Source organism: Rutilus rutilus (assembly GCF_951802725.1).
Source record: "Rutilus rutilus genome assembly, chromosome: 12".
NCBI classification, from domain to species: domain Eukaryota; kingdom Metazoa; phylum Chordata; class Actinopteri; order Cypriniformes; family Leuciscidae; genus Rutilus; species Rutilus rutilus.
The window spans coordinates 24,873,981-24,893,576 of record NC_140217.1 but is presented as its reverse complement, the minus strand read 5'-3'; the positions used below and the strand labels follow the sequence as shown (position 1 = coordinate 24,893,576).

At 37.2% G+C, this 19,596-nt stretch overlaps 3 protein-coding genes across 4 annotated transcripts in view; 2 read left to right on the top strand and 1 right to left on the bottom strand.

The window, feature by feature from the left end:
- The first annotated feature begins 543 nt into the window (after positions 1 to 543).
- mrpl47 (mitochondrial ribosomal protein L47) lies at positions 544 to 3,071 on the top strand. The gene is made up of 7 exons (XM_084425032.1): positions 544 to 725; positions 850 to 980; positions 1,229 to 1,289; positions 1,387 to 1,483; positions 2,246 to 2,376; positions 2,462 to 2,557; positions 2,849 to 3,071. Exons 1-7 carry the CDS (start codon positions 592 to 594, stop codon positions 2,955 to 2,957), a joined length of 759 nt encoding a protein of 252 aa, XP_084281158.1. The 5' UTR covers positions 544 to 591; the 3' UTR covers positions 2,958 to 3,071.
- On the bottom strand, positions 2,961 to 11,182 carry actl6a (actin-like 6A). Its single transcript, XM_084425031.1, has 14 exons — positions 10,992 to 11,182; positions 10,587 to 10,663; positions 10,321 to 10,495; positions 10,042 to 10,142; positions 9,835 to 9,932; positions 8,890 to 8,984; positions 8,413 to 8,519; positions 8,197 to 8,286; positions 8,043 to 8,104; positions 7,700 to 7,814; positions 7,538 to 7,618; positions 7,342 to 7,437; positions 6,918 to 7,004; positions 2,961 to 3,798 (listed from the first exon to the last, which is right to left on the bottom strand). Exons 1-14 carry the CDS (start codon positions 11,014 to 11,016, stop codon positions 3,718 to 3,720), a joined length of 1,290 nt encoding a protein of 429 aa, XP_084281157.1. The 5' UTR covers positions 11,017 to 11,182; the 3' UTR covers positions 2,961 to 3,717.
- A 6,736-nt stretch (positions 11,183 to 17,918) lies between these two features.
- The window catches only part of tmem131 (transmembrane protein 131), a 38,223-nt gene continuing 36,545 nt past the window's right edge, over positions 17,919 to 19,596 (top strand). For both annotated transcript variants that reach the window (XM_084426747.1, XM_084426746.1), the window contains exon 1: positions 17,919 to 18,097. In XM_084426747.1, the coding sequence (XP_084282873.1) occupies positions 17,977 to 18,097 (121 nt within the window). In that variant the 5' untranslated portion in view covers positions 17,919 to 17,976. The remainder of the gene's footprint in view (positions 18,098 to 19,596) is intronic.

The window sequence follows — 19,596 nt, the reverse complement described above, 5'->3', positions numbered from 1 at the left end:
ACTACTCTGTTCAATTTATTATTATTTCTTATACTTAAAATATTAATATGCTTATGGGTTTAAATTGTGGTGCCTAAAGACTAAAACAATCAAATCTATACAAGTATCAAAAATAAACGATAAGTGTGCAGTACAATGGTTCCACTTCCAATAAAATTCAATGTGATTTTCATGTCCAATAAAAGAAATAAAAAAAAGAACTTGATAAAAAAAAACATTTTAATAAAATAATAAATAATAATAATAATAATTAAAATAAGTTTAATAAATAAAAATGTCATCATAATTAAATAAAAAATAAATATTTAATAAAATATAATTAATAACAATTAATTGTTGTTAAAAATAATTAATTAAAAAAACAACAGTGTGGCAAAAAGTGCTCAAAGTTTTTGTTAAATACACAAATTTAACAACTAATCTTGTTAGATAACATTTTATTGCATTGTTGTGTGCTGAACATTTTGCACCAAAACGTTTGAACTTTTAACGTGGAGAAATCATAGGGAGAAATGTTTTGTGGTTAATATTCTACTGTCCGACAGGCGGCGCTGCACGTTTCCGTTCATTATTTCGTTTGACATTGTCAAGATGGCTGCGGCCGTAACGAGCCGCCTGACTACTGCTATCTGCAGACAATTTCAACGTTTTGTTACAGTGTCTTCACACACACAGCCTCAATATGCGACCCAAGCGCTGTCCAAATTTCACTCGTGTCAACAAAGGTATGTTTTTCTGATTAATATGTCGGGCTTAAATGTCAATGCATCATGATATCCAGAAAGAAAGAAGCATGGTTTAATATGTCACCAATTAATTTGATCTCTTTTCGCATTTCTCGGAATTTAGACAAATGTATGACTCGTGGTGGTTCAGAAGTCCCATGAATAACAGAGCACTCCACACATCTTGTGTCAGAAAAGGATTGGAAGAATTTTTTGACCTGCCAGAGAACTGGGGTGAACTAACAGTTAAATCAGGTACTAACCTGAATGTTTATTGTTCACAGTTACAATAAGCTGTTGGTTGTCTCAAAACCTAGTGTGCTCCTACTTAGACAGCATTTTGGGGCATCCAACACACACACATGTATGTATGTGTGTGTGTGTGTGTGCGCACATGAATAAATAAGAAGGCCACTAGGTTTTGAGATAGTCATAATGATCTACCACCGTCACTTGATTGTGTTAATATTGTTGTCTCATGATTATTTTTTGTAACCTCATAGGTGCTCCATGGACTGCCAAACAGCTTAGGGTGAAAAGTAATGAAGACTTACACAAACTATGGTAATTTACTTTTTTTCTTTCTTTTTTTTAACAGTTTAAAGACTTTTAAAGAAACATTGCAACAAATATTCACCCACATTTCTTTTGAATTTCTAAGGTATGTTCTCTTGAAGGAAAAGAACATGTTACTCACTTTAGAACAGGAGGGGAAACGACAGTGTGTTCAGATTCCCAGTCCAGAACGCCTCAAAAAGGTATGAAATGTTAAAACTATATTTAAATGCACAGTTTCTGAATACTACAGTACCATGGTACAGTGATGATGCAGTGCTTCCCATGGTACACTAGTGTTTAAAAGTTAGGGGCCAACTGGATTTGTTTTAAAAAAAAAGTGGCAGTAAAGACTTTTACATGCATTTCTTTTGAACTCTATTTATCAGAATCCTGAAAAAGTGCATCATGGTTTCCACAAAAATATTCACCCAAAAATAAAAATTCTGTCATTAATTACTCGCCCTCATGTTGTTCCAAACACTTAAGACTTTCGTTCATCTTCAGAACAGAAATTAAGATATTTTTGATGAAATCTGGTGAAATTTTGATGAAATTCAAAAAGTTCATAAAGAGATTGTAAATAATAATCAATATGAATTGAGCAGTTTAGTCCACATTTTCTTTTAAATCAAATAAATGCACCCTGAGCATAAGACATATTTCAAAAACTGACCCCGAACGTTTGAAAGTTAGCATACATACTTCCGTGGTGCTTTTTAGAAGTAAAACTACTTTTGACTCTAAACTGGATTCTTCCACCACTGTTTTGAAAGGAAATATTTGCACAACCTGCCAAGTTGTATCTGTTATATTCTTGGTTTCGTGATTTACTCTTTAATGAAATGACAGCCAAAACGAGCAGCTCTTAGTTCTGAAGTTTAAACATAGTGTCTGTTCTGTACTTGTTCAATTCATCAGGTGTACATGGATGACTTTATATCCATTTTGAATTCTTGTAATAGGTTGAAAAGTCAATGACGCGACTTGACACTATTGTGAAAGAACGCGAGGATGCTCTGCGCTTACTGCAGACGGGACAAGAGAAAGCTAGACCAGGCGCATGGCGAAGAAATGTCTTTGGCAAAACCTTCTGGTAAGCAAATTAAATGTTTTTCAGATTATTCTCTTTTGCACATCTATTTTGTGTAACTCAAATTACGAGGTTGTTTGTTCATCAGGTACCGCTTCAAGGAACACCCAATCCCCTGGCACCTTAATTCGAGATACAAAAGGCGGCGATTCTTTGAACCATCACATGTCGCCCCTTACACAAGGTACGTCTCAAGTCTATAGAAAAATGTTACCGCATCAAAGTAACAATAGTTGAATTTTTAGGCCCCTAAGGGGAAATTATATTTCAAAGCTTTTTCTTGCAAATATTTTTCATTCTTTGCAAGTGAACTAGGGGCTCTGTAAAAGTCATTTACATGAGATTTATTCAAATAGATGATATATTGTTAGTTTTTCAGATTATATTTTTTATATAAACTCTTTGCCTCTCTAACAAATGTTATTACGTTTCCTTGATGCACAGACATGTTTAACTCTGCTGTTCTGAATTTTAGGTTAAGCCTTGAAAAATACCTGAAGAATAAAATGCGGAAAGAAAAAAGAGAAAAGAGAAACCAAAAAAAGATATCAGCAATGTTTCCAAAAAAGACTGCACATGCATGAGATCATTGAAAAGACTTTTCGTATTTAATATTGTCTTTTCAACACACAATACTTTTTTTCATTTCTCAGAATATGTTGTACAGTCAAATAATAAATCCAAACTTGTAACAGAGACTGTTTTTGTATTTACCTTTTTCGATTTTTGTCTTTCTAAATATGTAAATTATTAGGATTGAAAATCATCTCTCTTCTTGAGTTCAAGGGACACATTAAATATTATAGATTTTCCTCAATATGCAAGTATGAATAGACCAGTTAAAATGTACTAAATATTAGAACAAAAGTACAGAATCACTGCATTGACATTCTTACCTATTCAAACAAAATGAGATTAATTTAGACCAGTTTAACACAAACAATTTTATTCCCAAAAGAGCTGATTTGTTAAAAGCATAACAAACATTTGGTTTCCTGTGGTGCAAAAAAAAAAAAGAAAAAAAGAAAATCATCTGTCCTAAGCACTGATAGAATTAAGGGTTCATAATTCCCCTGTACCAAAACACATAACCTTGTCACTGTTATTTAGAATGAATCAGGTGGTCAGAAAAGTTTGTTGCCAAACTGGATATGAAAATATTGTGTGGAGGAGTAGAAAAGAGTGCAACCACATTAAACTGTTTAAAATATGGTTTGTTTGCACTAAAAATAACAGCAATTGTCCTTGTTAGTTCCTGAGTCCACTAAGAAGGCCTTTTCTACTGGGTGGTATATTTCTTATTTTCATCTCCTTCAGAAGGCAACCTGGAGTTGCAGGAACTGGTTAAGGACACTTCCTGTCAACACACTGTTTCCCACCTTCCTCATACTCCTGTTTAGAAATCCACATTTGCTGGAAAGTTCCCTAAAGGTAAAAAAAAAAGGAAAAAAAGTCATAATTATCATATGATATAGTTATGGTTAACATTGACAATATCTGTGATATTTAAATATATTACTCTGCATCATCTAGCTAGCAGTTATCCAGATTATTAGTTGGAGCTAGAACACATGAACTATCTGGACTGGCTAGGTTTGTTGAGTGTCAAGTTTGACTGCATGTTAGAAATATGGCAAAGTCAAAAGAATAGTCCAAAAAGTTAAGAGAAGATATCATCACCCTTCAAAAACAAGAAACAGCATACAAAAAGATAGTGAAGGCACTAAATGTCCCTAGAGACACCGTTGCAAGCATAGTTCAAAGTTAATGGAACAGTGGTTACACTACATGGACAGGAAGAAAAAGGAAGCTATCAACTGCTATAACCAGATTTCTCAGAAGGCAGGTTCAGAAAAACTCTCGATTGACTGCAAAAGACCTACAGCTAGACCTGGTGGCAACAGGCACTGAGGTTTCAGATTGCACAGTAAGGCGTGTACTAAACGCATGCGGTTTCCATGCCGGAACTGCAAGACGTACACCACTACTGACCCAAAAGCACAAGAAAAGTCGGCTCCAATTGGCTCAAAATCATATAATAAGTCACAGAGGTTTTGGGAATCTGTTCTGTGGAGCCATGAAACAAAACTGGAAATTTTTGGCCTCATGGATCAGCGGTATGTCTGGAGGAAGAAGAATGAAGCATATGCTGAAAAGAACACTGTCTACAGTTAAGCATGGTGACGGTTCGGTGATGCTCTGGGGCTGCTTTGCATCCTCTGGCAGTGGAAACCTGCAGTGTGGAAGGCAAGATTAAAGTCGGCATGAAATCAAAATGGACCCTATTTACTTTGTTAGCGCATATTACTAGTCTTGTGGTGAACAATTAATCCGTGCAAGTTAAAACACAAAACATTTTTTTGGCTTCGTAATCTTTAATCAAAATCTGAAAATGCCCCTCCCCTCTGCCTTGGAGGACCTTCTCTGATGACGTAGGTTTGACGGCTTGGTTTGGGAAACGCTTAACCACTCCCCTCAAATCGTTAGTCTGTAATGAGCGAGAGATGGAGAGGAGGAGCGCTAGAGTAAAACCCTGCCCTCTGTTCAATATTCCTTTTCACTGGGAAATACGTCACAGCACTGGAGAAAAGTCGTTTGCAACTTCCGGTTCACGCGGACTTTAATTCATTGAAGTATCAGGAAATCCTAGGAGAAAACGTCATGCCGTCAGTGAGGAAGCTGAAGCTTGGGCGTCATTGGACCCTTCCAATAGGATAATGATTCCAAGCATACCTAAAATTTTACCAAGGCTTGGTTGTAGAAGACGTCCTGGAAGATTCTACTGTGGCCATCAGTCACCTGACTTGAACCCCATAGAAAATCTCTGGTGGGATTTGAAGGCGGCAGTTGCAGCACACAAACCCAAGAATATTACTGAACTGGAGGCCATTGCTCATGAGGAATGGACTAATGCTGGGTAATTTTGGGCCGATTTTCCCCCCTTCCGACAATCCTAGCTATGTCCCGATTATCTTGATGGTTCAACAGATTATCTTATCAGATTTTCCCATGGTGTGAGGTGTGTTAAGAGTGTCCGAACCTGCTCGGAAGAACGTCGGAGCCGCCCCGATCGCGAATCGTAAATATTCAACATGTTTAATATTTACGATCAGAAATCCTGATGTGTGGGGGGAACTCCGAGGACAAACACGTGCACGTTCTGGAGATTATCACGTGAAACGAAACAATATCCAATCAGAAAGTGAGATGATGGAAGACGGAAGCATTACAAACTGCATGGCGCAGCACAAAATGAAATTGATGTGGACAGCAGAGATGGAGGATCAGCTTGTTGATTTGTGGCAACAGCACCAATGTTTGTACAACGTGTTCTGTGAAAATCATTCCAATTTGCAATGGGGGTTAAATGATTTCGATTACAACTGTGAATCATAAGTTATCATCCAGATTTACATCTACCTATACTGTACTTAGTGTTGTCTAGCACAAAGCGTTCACAGACTTTGCTTTATGTATTTCCCTGGGTACATATAAACGTAAGGAAACACGATTCCTGACATGTCAATGCCCACGGACCACTGGTTCTTCGCCAAGTTGCAAGGATCACTCAGTGTGTTTACATGCACCCTCATAATGGGATTATGGCAATATTACGATTAAACTTTACCTCATGTAAACGCAATACTTTGATCAAACTAAAGCAATTAAGCTCATAATCGTAGTAACCATATTCACATTAAAGTACTTGGCATACGCTGATTTTAATCGCAACAAGCAGGCATGTAAACACTTTATTTGCATTAGGCTATTACTGATCTGACCAAAGTGCGTCTGTGCTCGGTTCACACAACTTCATGGATGAACTCAGTGACTGTTACATTATTCTGAAGTTTTCTTTAGTTCTCTAAATCGCTAAACTCTGTCAACACAACTGCGCAGTCTCTGCTTCGTATCTTCATCCAGACGGCACGAAGAAAGCAACGGCAGCAAAGGCAAACCCAGCATTGCGATGTTCATCATGGCGCCGCATAATATCCAGTACGTCCATAATTGATTTAGAATTTGATGTGAGTAAATTAACATGCCTATCGGAGTGTGGTATAACCATACTTATTAGCGAATAATCAGAATATTGAAAAACTGCAAGTAAACTGGAGTGAAGAGTTCTGCTTGTGTCATGTAAACATCTTACTGCGATTAAGACATTACTCTGATTATTAAAAATAATCACATTATTGGTGCACATGTAAATGTAGTCACTGTCGAGTCCAACTGCCTTTAACTTAAGCAGAACCGTTTCCCCTACTAAAGCCAGTCACATTGCAGTATGTTTAGGCCGGAAATGCTGATTAAGGTATTTTGTACAGTTACGATTGCAAACTCTCTCTCTCTCTCTGCCTCCCTACCTTGGTATTTTGAGTGTGATTTATTGGTCAAAAGAGAGAAAACATAACATCAGTTTAAGAATTTGACATACCTTTTTTTTTTTCTCTCTCTCTACATGTATAACATCATTAATAATAACACAAATTATTTTGGCCACAGCACTCATGTAGTTGTGACAGCCTTAGTGAACTACTCACCAGGGATGCGAGGATGGAGCCCCCAATCCAGGCGCTAAATCTGCGTTCAACAGTTGTGTTATTGGCTATCAATTTCAAGCGCATACTCTGCAGAGAGGACAAAACAATTCATGTTATCATAAAGCACTGAAGACCCAACTGACATATTAATAAACCTTTGTCAGAGTGGCGCCATTTTGAATTTAACAGATGAAAACGAGGCTGTGAGGGATATAGCACACCGTATAAAGGTCCTAACTTTTAAAACTTGAATGTTTTTTTTTTTGTGGAAAGGCATTTCATCAGCTGAACAATAAGTATGTTTAACAACAGTGCAATGCTTTGTACACACTGTATTCTATTCCCTCACAGCCTCATTTTCATTCCTGACTATGGCACCACCCTGACTAAGGTCTATAAAGCAAAAATACAAAGTGCCACTTACTGGTGGCGTCTTCTGCGAGAGTTCTCTGTTAAGCCTGTCTGTAAACCCTTGGATGAGTGTGTTTCCTCCTGTAACAACCACACTGCCATACAGACCCTGTCAAAAAAACAAAACAAGGGCAGCATAATGTCGCTTGCATTGGCAGCACAGACACAGGACATGTAAATGAACGTAAAGCAATGTTTTGAAATCTTACTGGTCGAATGTCTATGTCACACATGCCAACACTTGTGGTCACAACATGGCTGACTCCTAACATGGTGTTCCCTGATAGACCCTGTGAAAATTAAGACTAATGAAAGTTAATACTAGCAATTTCAGAATAAAACTTGTACAGAGTAAAGAGGATATTTCTTGCCTTAGCATTTGAAGGATCAAACAGACCCTCAGGGATCTTAAGTCTTTCCGCTCCAAAATCACAGTTGTACCCATTAGGCAGCTCATAGTGAACAGTGGGCATTTGGGCAGCTACTCTGTAAAGGGCAGATTGTAACAATGTGGTTTTTCCTTTTCATTAAGATCATAAGCATTTAACAAATCCAAAAGCTCAAAATCAAAAAAGTTAATTATGACATAAACTTGTAAATGCTATAAACACATTTACACCGATTTGCTGCTCAAGTAACATTTCTTATTATATATTTTGAAAAGAGTTGTGCTGCTTAATATTTTTGTGGAAACTGATACGGTCATCAACTTACTGTTCATCATAGGATGAATCTGACACCTGTAGCACAGAGGCCTGAAAATCCTGTATGACAGTCTGAAATGACAGGTAGCAATATTTAATACATGTTAAAAATGCACTTCGGTATGTTAAGTAACTTTCACTATGATTCAGTTCCTATCCCTTACATTACACATATAGTTATGCCATGAACGAGTAACTTGAGGTAGTTTCTCTTTCTTCTTCCAACTGGCGGGGGCTCCTTCACGAACTGAATCCTTTAATGAAAAATTCAATTAATCTTACTTTCTCCCCACCACCTCAAAAATGTGATAAAAATTGCAGCCTCCAGACAGAGATGATAGTATGCATAAAATAAAAGAGTAAACTTCAACAGGCCTCACCTTTGATGCAATCATATACGGAGGTACTATTTCAACACTTAACTCTTGGAACAACTCTCTACATTGCATACTCATGAAGTCGCCAGCAAGAGGAGACTTTACAATGCCTGGAAGATCATAAAACACACATTATAGAATATATACATAAATATATAAAAATATATTTTGAATGACCCTTATGGCTTTAAAAAAAAAAAAGCATCAAAGGCTATATTCATAATAAAATAAATAAAATAAAAACTAGATAGACTAGACTAAAAATTAAACAAAACGAATGCCATTAATATTTTGTATTAATAACTGTATACAACATTACAATAACATAAAATCATTCAGTTTAAAATTTGATAGAAATTCAAAAAAAAAATTCCCTGGTGTAAAAACACATTAATGAAATGTGTGAATTTAGCTGTAGTAACATTTAAAACAGGACAGTCTAGTAAAATATGCTTGAAGAGTCTAAGTGATTCAAATTACCTTGTTGTAGAACATAACCATCATGCACTGGAATAGCTGTTGTGTGTGTTGATCCACTATCTAACACTAAACCTGTGGATCGCCCATTGGCAAACCTGGAATGCTGAGTAAAGGATTCAACATTTCATGTTCCTGCTGGCCTTATAAGATGAATACCCTAACTAAATTTGAAATTTAACGGTGTATTCACACTTGGCATGTTTGGTTTGATTAAAACGTACCCTGGTACGACTGCTCTGTTAGTGTGGTTGATTTAAATAAGTGTGAACACTGCCATCTGAACCCTGGTGCGCACCATACAAGCGGGATGAGACCGCTGAAAAGATTAGTCTAGGTCCACTTCCAAACGAACTCTGGTGCGGTTTGAATGAAATATGAACGCAACACTGATCAAATACATGTAAACAAACCAAAAACGGAACATGAGGTCTCAAGATGCAACCCTAAAAAGGACAGTTTGGTACAGGCATCAGAACCGCGTCTCCTCACAGCATTTCTTCGTTTGTGTGTGTGACGGAGGGATTCCTGTCACTGTTTTTACTTCTATACACATTTTATAAGATCTGCACAAGGTCAAAATACATATGCATGCAGGCTACGCATATACAACAAGCACATTTAGCCCAGCACACAGCATTGTTTTGGATGTTCGGTAAGTTCCATCGTGTGATATACTTAATAAAAACCGACCAGTCAGGTTGTGAATGTATCCCTATGCCTTTAGGTTCGGTGTTAAAACGCCAATATGAACGCTAAGTGGACCAGGAGGATTTTTTTTTTTTTTCGGACCAAAAGAACCGAACTACAAGTGTGAACACACCCTAAATCAACTATTGTTATTCCTCTGTTACTGTACAAGTATATTATCCACCTAAAGCAACTCTAAACACATGACATTGTCTTCTACAAAGATCTGGATCTTCAGCCAATTAAAATGAAGGATACGCAGACAGGACAGCAGATTTACACAAGAAGAAAGCAGGAATGTTGTAATGCTCAAACATTAGCTCCGTCAGCTTCTCTCTCTTCGCTCGTGTGTTCCACTGCAAGATGAAGAAAATAAGATCATAGGAAGTTGAGTGAAGCATCCTAACAGATGGCACATGTATTATGTGATCTGTAGATTAGATTTATGCCATAAAATCAACATACCGAGGCCTCTGACATCAGGACTGGATGCAGACTGGGCTCTGATTTGAAGTGCATTTTGTAGGTGTGATCTAAAATGGCTTGGAAACTGTCCCAGTCCTCAACTTCAGAGAGAAAAGCAGTAAAATGAATGTAAAAATGTAAATCCCTGTAAGGCACTTTATTTTTATTGTATACTTTCTTCATTTTTTATTTAAATAAATACATCTCTGAGCTGATATGCGATAGGAAAAGGGAGAAAAAGGCAGATTCAAACTCAAGTCACTCGTCACAAAAACGTACTCATCCCATTTTTGAGAGGTGACATGACCTCCATGTTCTCTCTAGGGACCCTGAGCTGGTTAGTGTCGATGTAATAGGTGGTGCCGCTCTGCTTTCCCTTCTCTCCATCTGTCTCCATCGGTGTACTGCCATCCTCCCGGTCCAGAGTCACACCGATCACAGTAGGAAAATCAGCCTACAAACCATAAAACAATAACATTTTTGCTCAGAACTTTTTCAGCGTTACCACCAATATATGCATTATGGATCCATCTTACTGTTCACACCTTGGGACAATCCTCTCCTGCATATCCAGCTCTCACTGAGTATGAGCCCATGTCAAAGACAAGAGCTCCAACTTCATCTGTGTAGAATAAATAAAAAATCCAAAGAAAAACTGATGAGGATACAACTAAAGGGAAAACACGTTCAGTGTTAGTTAGATAAAATGACAATGCTGTAGTCAAAAATATACAAGCGAGTTTTATTTTTTATTAACTACGCACTTATTTAGCAATATTCATTATTCATTATGCAATCTATTAAGCATAAAAACCTGAAACGTGGGCTCTGGTTTCATTTTCACAAAATAAGAAAAGAAATAATCATATCATGCTAGTTTGATGGCTACTAGCGAGCTCATAAACGTGGCGCATTCATTCATTTGATTCTCCCTCCAAAATCGCACTTACCTCCGCCATACACTCCGCCACTCATTTTTAAGTATGATAAATACTGATATAAGATAACTACTTGATTTCTTGCTTTTAAAGCGGGGATATAAAATAAGAAACGTAAGATTCGTATTTTCACTACGTTATCACAACAAAGGAACCGAATCAGACATCTTTGTCTTGGAGAAGATCATGGTGGCTTGGGCTTCGTGTACATTTAGCAGCGCCACCAATCGGCCAGGAGGAAGTGTAACTACTGAATGTATGAACCATATGAACACACTAAAACAAAAAAGCCGAAGTATCTTAAAGTCAAAATGTAACAATAAAGTAACATTTGAAGCAACTTATTTATTCAAATCTTTCGGGTTCCAAAAGGGGAGTTCGCAGTGAGCAGAATCATTCTGAGTCCCCCAAAGAACCCATATTATGGATGTAAAACAATGACAAATGTTGTTGAAACAAAAAAACTTGTTGAATTGCACTACTTGAAAAAAATATGCATTGCATCAGGCTAACCCTACTTGCTTTTTAATGCATTGTATTTTTAGGGCTTTCATTTTTATGGGCTGAAATTCAACATGATTGCATATTTAAGCTGTGAATATTTAAATTCAAAACATTTCACAGGCGTTTTTATTATTAAAATTTCAATAATCCATATTCACCTGTCAGATTTTACTTCCAAATTATTCATTCTGTTTAAAAATATATAATACAACATATAATATTCGACAGGCAATTTTTGGTCCATTTTATTTCGCTTTACAAATTCGCTTCCACAAATTCAGTGGTTCAAATTCGACAGAAAGTTCAACATTTGACATCCGGGAACGGCAGGAATATCAGTAGATTGCCGATTGATAATCTCCATAGCTGTTAGGCCCTGCCCCAAATGGCGCACTTCATGTGGACTTTCGGTCTCGTGGACTTAAATTGCCTAGTCTACAAGTCTGTAGGCCGTCCCATTCAGCATTTTAACGCTCTGTCTGAAGTGTGATCAGCAGCACTTTGTACCCTTGAAGCGGTCTTCCGTGAAGCCCCCATGGATGCAGGCTCCACACACTTTAACTACCCAGGAATCCTTGCGAAAGGCCAATCAGACAACAGATGGGAGGAGATTTCGCTCACGGACAATTGTTAATATGGCTGAGAAGAAAATATTACGGTTTTTATGACCTAGATGTACATTTTACCAGTTGTTACCTACATTAATACAAACATTATGGTCAGCGACCAGTGGTTGATGTCTCAAACATAATAATAGCGCGTTGAATAATACGATCGCATTATGATTCATTAAATAAATAGAACCGAATGTCAGGGCTTTACTGAGTCCTATGTAAACATAGTATGAATATTGAAACCTGTAAATTCATCTGAAATGCATGCACATTTTCATTAATTGTAATCTTAGTTCAAATGGAACATTATGTATTATTATGTACAACTGTATAGCCTACATAATTTAAATAAGCATGATGTATCTATTGTCTAATGCCCAGGTGGCATACACATATGAGAACTGTCAAAGTAGGCGGTGTAGTTGACATGGAGATAAGACGTCGGAGTGCAAAAATGTGATTTCTCCTGTCCAACAACAACCAGACCGTTATTTCCGGCGTGACGATCGAGTCTGTCCCAAAAATACCTCTCAATGCGCCCTTATGGACTCGCGCCAAGGGCCCTATAGGTCTGCACTACATGACGTCACTAAAGTGTGGACTCTGAGGAAGTCCACAAGTCCAGAGTGTGCCATTTGGGACAGGGCCTTAGTCGACCTCACCAGCAGGGGGTACAAGCGGCTGTTGACGAAGAAAACTATAGAGCAATGGGTGAGAGAATCATTCATTCATAAAAACGGATTTACAGAAATGGAGCAAGCGGTAAGTATTTGTGATGATTATAAGGTTCCATGGATGTTAAAGGTTCATTGATGGAACTATTCAAGGAACTATTGATGCCAATAAATATCCTTTATTTTTAAGAGTGTATGTAATAAAGTCCCCCAGTAGTCAATAATTGTATCCCTGAAAAAATCATCTTTGATCACGAAAATGACCAAAAAATCCTTGAAAAAAGTTCTTCATGCCTTAAAATAGCTTGAATGTAACTCCACAGCCTTGCCTTAGTATACACGGTTCTATGAATATGCAATTCAGCCCTGACAAAAAGTTGCAAAAAGTTTTTTAAACGGAAACGGTGGTGCATTGAACACCCTGTTCTGATGACCCAAGAGTTGCAACTATGGCAGCTGAGAAGGCCATTCTTTGTGTTCTTTTGAAAGAATTTTCAGAGCCTGATGAAATCGGTATAGCCTATATAATACGCTCGATGTTACAGTCACTGCCCTTACCGTCCAGAATAAAAGAGAACATCCCAATCGAGTGAAGGGATTTGTGGAAACTCTGGTTTTTGTGATCCAACATCCAACATTTGCCTGGCATTTCAGACTGAAAACACATCTATTTAGCCTCGCATAGCCTACCAGGCCTACTGACTACCCACCCAGTCCTTACTTTTTTAATACCTTGTTCTGTCTTTCTCATTTTTTATGTAAAACACTTGATTACCATTCTGTATGAAATTTGGTATATAAATAAACTTGCCTTGCAATGAAACAAAAAATATAGACAACTACATCATGTTGATATGCTATATTTTTACTATAAAACTCTTACAACAAACATGTCTTCTAATATCTACAATTGTTGCGAATACCGAGCTGCAGCGCTGCGGACACATTTGTAAACGACTTCACTTGGACATTGTGCGAGCATCTTGCTGCTGGTCCTCACTGCAGAACACGAAAACCAGGGGGAGGAGTTGGATCCAGATCCAACTCCTCCCACCTTACATATACCTAAACCTACCCATCTCCACCCCCTGATCCCTAAACCCACCCCTAAACCTACCAATCTCCACCCCCTGATCCATAAACCCACCCCTAAACCTACCAATCTCCACCCCTTACATCTGGATCCAACTCCGCCCCCTGGATCTCGTGTACTGCAGTGAGGTGCTACTGGCTGATTGGGCTGAGATTTTTGACACACCCACCAAACAAGAGAAAACGTATCTCAAACCCTGTTGCACACAGGGGGGTAATCCAGCACCCGGAAAGCGTACCATCCCCGGGGGCCGCCATTGGCTAACAAGCCATCACCTGCTGTTAGCATTCCATTGACTCATTCCATTGACTTTTGGCGTCACTTTGACAGCGAATAACTTTACATCTGAGGCGTTTAAAGACTCTATTTGTCCATTGTTTATTTCTAAAGAAACACGACAATGTATAAAAGGCTCCATTACCTTGTGTCTTACGATATGGCCTCGTAGAAGCAGTTTTTGTAAAAATAGGCTAACGATTGCGTCATAACCACGCGACTCTTTGGAAATTACCGTATAGACAGGAGGAGAAGCTCGCAGTCAATCGGGGGGACGTGGAGGCATAAAGTCCGATAAAGTCAAGGGAGAAGCCCATAGAGAGTCATAAAGTTGATCCTGCTGCTAGCTCATGGACAGCTCCAACTCACGCTCTCCGTCTCTGCAAGATTCGGAAGGGAATGATTCAGATTTCTCTTGGCACAGCTACTAGAAGACTTACAACTGTCAGACAGGTTGCTCACGTCACATCTACGTCATCAAGCTCAGTTTGAGTCTGCGCAGTACGCTCAGCCATCAGGAAGTGAGTGCTTCTAATTTGCTTCACTTTTCTCCATTGAAGTCTACGGGGTCGCTGCGTCCATTTCTTTTACTGTCTATGGTTGCACACCGTTTCCAGGAAACATGTCGTTCAACCCGGAAACCGTAGCAAAACGTTGCGCACCGGTTTGAGCTTGAACGTGGCCAAATCAGCATTGGGAAGAGAGGAGGTTGATAGAAATTCCATTAAGTAACTATTATTAAAACAGTAGTTAGAAATATGTGGCAAGAAGAATGGAATAAAGAGTCAAAAGGGAGACACCTATTCAGCATCAACCTTATGGGGTTTGAAAGAAGGGCATGGAAACAGAAGATTATGACCAGGCTCCGTATAGGTCACATAACCTTTATTATTCACCGCATAGCCTATTATAGGAAAGTGAGAGACTGCTGCATTTATTGTAAAAAAAAACAAAAAAAAAAACAGCCTGTATAGCATAATTGATTGTCAGTAAAGTTCACAAAAAGGAAAAGATTTAAATGATGACAATGAAGAAAACAAACTTTGTACTTTAAAGGTCTAAATGAAACTTTATTAGAATAAATAGTATATATATATATATTGTCAGGAAGCCCGACGGAAGCTGGCGCTCTTCAATATTATTATTATTATTATTATTATTATTTACCTTGAATCAGATTACAATTATTCAGTTTCATGTAATCATGTAAAGTTTCAAACGTGTGCTCTTCCTCATAAATTGTACAACCCTGTTCCAGTTAATGGATTCATTTTTATTTATTTGTTAGTTTGCTTGTGCATTTATTGCTGTAATATTTGTCATTTTTATTCTATTCATTCTCTTGCATTTAGTCATTTGTATCAGTCTTGCTCATTGAAATCCTGGATGCTGCAGTTCAAAATAAATCGAAATCAAAAAATCACATATACTTTCATTAACTATTCATATAGTTCATATTTACTTTTTTATAAGTATTTCTACTAAATATTAGGCATAGCATATGTTTTTAGCCAATATACCTTCAATTTCATTTATATCACCAGTTAAGATAAACTCAACACATGTATTCAAAATGTAATGTATTGCTAACAATTTTATTCTTCTTTTGAAATGCTATTAAATAATCATTCAGCATCATAATAAGACCATATGAACAAATGGAAAAACCTTACTGTTCTTAACTTACTTTTTTTGGAAAAACCTTACCCTACTCCACTGTTGAAATTCTTAGAAACACTCCCATTCAACATTGTTTTTTACATATTTCTGTACAAAAATGTAGACATTTATGTTGACTGACTGGTATATCTAGAATCCTCATGGCTGAAGTATAATGATATAAGCTTCTCTCAACCTTCATACTGTTGTTCTATTGTGCCATCTAATAACAATCCACCCGGTTATGTTATTTTGTGTATTTGTACAGTGATTCACTGCGGAAAAACTAACACAAAGTTACTAATTTCCACATTTTGAAAGGTTCCCTCTGAAATTTCAAATGGATTTTTAGACCAGCCATTTTTGTTAGGATTAGTCAAAGAGACTTTCATGTTTTCCAAGCTGCCTTTGTCTCTAGATTCAGACTCTTATATTTGGTTTGGAGTTCTCAGCTATATAAAACTCACCTTTTTTTCTTCATTCCTGCTTTTGAGGAGCTTTACTCCTGCTTTTACAGTTAAATTATTTGTTCATTAGTCAATCTTTATTCAAACAAGCATCAAACAACCAAACAGCTAAAAAATAATCATTTCTATTAATCATTTCTATTACTTGCATGAGCTAAAAGGAATTCTTCTTGTTTGCCTTGTTGAAGAACTACATTCAGTAATCATATTTCTCATTTGCACAAACACTCATAGAATTAGGCTTCATTGTATCACGTGATCTTTCACTGTCCCACATATGACAACATTAAACATCTTATATGACTCTAAAGGCTAAATTCCTTAAACAGTATTTGGATAAGTTGATAATATTAACCAAATAGGTAGATGCAGTTTTTTGAGTGATCTCACTGTCTCTAAAGAGATATGCTACATCTTTTCTTTTTTACAGTCCTATAGGCCCATAAAGAACTGAGACGCCGTGTCCACAATCACAGACCGCTATCAGTCTGTCTATGGAGTAATCGACTCAAGCCAACAATAATATTTAAACAGGAAATATATAGTGCACGGCTCACATAGTTCTGTTTTCATAGATAATGCAAACACACTGGCTACTTGAAAGCTTTGTCATATGTACGCAAAAAAAAAAAGCATTGTGGACGTAGTGGTTAACAAGGATGAAAACATTTGAATGCATCAGTTTCAGATTACAGACAGGAAACAAACAATATATTTAACATATAATGAAATGTGGAATGTGTCCGAATCTCTAAAGTTTTTCAAATGCCACACACAAGCAAACTTGCAGTCTTCTGTCCTTACATTCAGCTGCAATTGTTTTATTTTGATATGTAAATGCAATTTATCACAATACAAATACATGAATGTATTGACATTTATGAAAAGAAGGTGCATAAGCTCACCTGGTTTGTGTAAGCTCGTTTGCATGTGTTATGCTTTCACTGTACATGGGGACTGATTTGCATGAAGATCTGGAAGGCTGTGTGTAGTCATGCAAAAGATAAGACTCATGACTGTGATCACTTCAGATCTATTGGTGTACTAAAGTCCAGTTAAGGACTCAAAAAAAAATTTTTTTTAAAAAGTGAAATATTACCTAAATGGAAGGTGCTGAACGAATGCTGATATTTTGGCTACTTAGTACTTATCAATCTTTATGCATGTCATTAAATATTTTAGTAAGACTCATATATAGGCATACCATTACATTATATGCTGTGTTGACTCAAGACTCAGTTGTTACGTTTATGTTGTTTTTGTTCTTTCATGTTTATTCTTTGTTTGCCTGAAAACTATGAACATAATATTGTTGGTAACATGCAGTTTTTATGGGAGTATAATAATAATATAATTTGCATTATTTAAATTAAATTATTGGTCTTGGTAGTCCATCGATGTCGATGATGACGATACTTGTCAAATGCATGACAGCTGGTCATGTGATGTCAACATGCCTGCACCCATAGAGATTACTCGTTACTTTATGTAGAAAAATATAGCTAGAAATCTTTATTTTATGTGAGTGTACATCTTTTTAATCTTTCTTCTCAAAAGTCATCCTCACTTTAATTAGAAAAAATACATTTCACATAGTGTACCAGTGAATGTGGTGTAGCTCACCTCATATCCGCTGGGTGTCTGTCTCGAGTGAACTCGTGAGCGCTGTTTATATGAGCGTGCACACGACGCGAGAGAAACAGCAGCAGGATGGCGAGCAAGGACACAACACAGAGTTCCCCACATCCAACACGAACAAAATCATCATGTGTTGGACTTCTACGCCTTTTATTTATTGCATTTATTCACGTGGCACAGGCGAACAAACAAGGTAACCTCCTGAAACGCGCCGTGTGTTTTTCAGCTGTTTTTCGCCAGTGTTTATGGGTTGTATGTATACCGCGGCTTCACTGCAAGCTAATGACTGTTAGCTTCGAGCCTTAGCGCGTCAGAGAACAAAATAAAGTATGTAGTCATGTCTTATCCACGATATTGAATTCGCAGTTCTGGGTTAGATGACATGCAACTGCTCGGACTGTTTTTATTTTCTTTACGTAAAGCTGCCGGATAATAGTGTTCAGAGACATTAGTTTAGCTTAAGTATTAAAGCTAACGGGCTTAGTCATATTACATTAGCTATCACACTAAACCTGTCTGAAGTTACTCTCACTCTCAAAACGAAACAAAACAATGGCTAATGTGTTACAGAGCTCAAGCCTGTCCATGATAGGTTTTATCCTTTGAAATAACACGTTTATTGAATCTGTAGCCTACATTGGTGACTACTTCATGACCGTTTTAGCTAATAAATGCGGGGTTGGTACTAAACGGCTAAGTTTTACCCTGTAAACAACGTTCATGATGTGTCATACCTTAAAAGATCTTTTAGCAGCTTTATGCGGGTGAATTAGCGGAAGGTCGCAAATAAAGTGTTAATGTGAGAGTTTCGTTTCTGAGGCCCAGTCTGTCAGTGACATGTCAACTAACTCCGAGAGAGAGAGGGAGGAGTTGACTGCATACTGCAAGTTCATGCAAGTTTTTAGGATAAATCTTCTTGTTGCATCAAGCAAAGTTAAATTCAGCAGTATTGCATGATACCGGTTGTGTGCAGTAATTTGTTGTTAAGCGGTTTGTCATATAGGCTATTATAGAAATTGAGTTGTCTGATTGCTTTTTGTGGTTGGAGCATACTGAATTAAATGAGAGGTTCTCAGAAATTACACTGTAAAAATTCTTATCTTAGTGCAGAACACTTGCTGTGGTTGCAAATGAAATAGTGAGCAGAGCACTCTGGCACAATCATCAAACCTTTAGATGGGGCAGATGACAACCTGCTTATTTTTTTTTTTTACTGTTTCTTAGTTTTTTTTGTGTGCCTGTATTGAACGGACTCTGAATGTCAATAGACAATTTAAGAAATAGTTACCAAAAAATGAAAATTCTGTAATTGTTTACTCGCCCTATTGTGGTGAGGGAACCACAAATTAAATATTTTGAAGGATGTTGGTAACCAAATAGTTTTGGCGACCATTTGACATTCATTGTATAGACAAAAAAAAAAAGACAGAATTTTCATTTTTGTGTGAGTCAGTGGTCGACCATTGTGGGCTTTTCATTGTCCAACATCAATAGAATAGAATATTTTGACTTGTGCACAGTACGTGATAATTACTTATTTTACACAATACTATTACTCACGCAATTTCCCTTCAAAGGCAAACCGCTGTTAGTTACACATTTTGTCGAAATGAAGTTATGACTGAAATCGGTCTCTTGGTCTGTGATTTGTTCTTCAATACAGGTTTGGCTCTGCTATGCACAGTGGGAAAC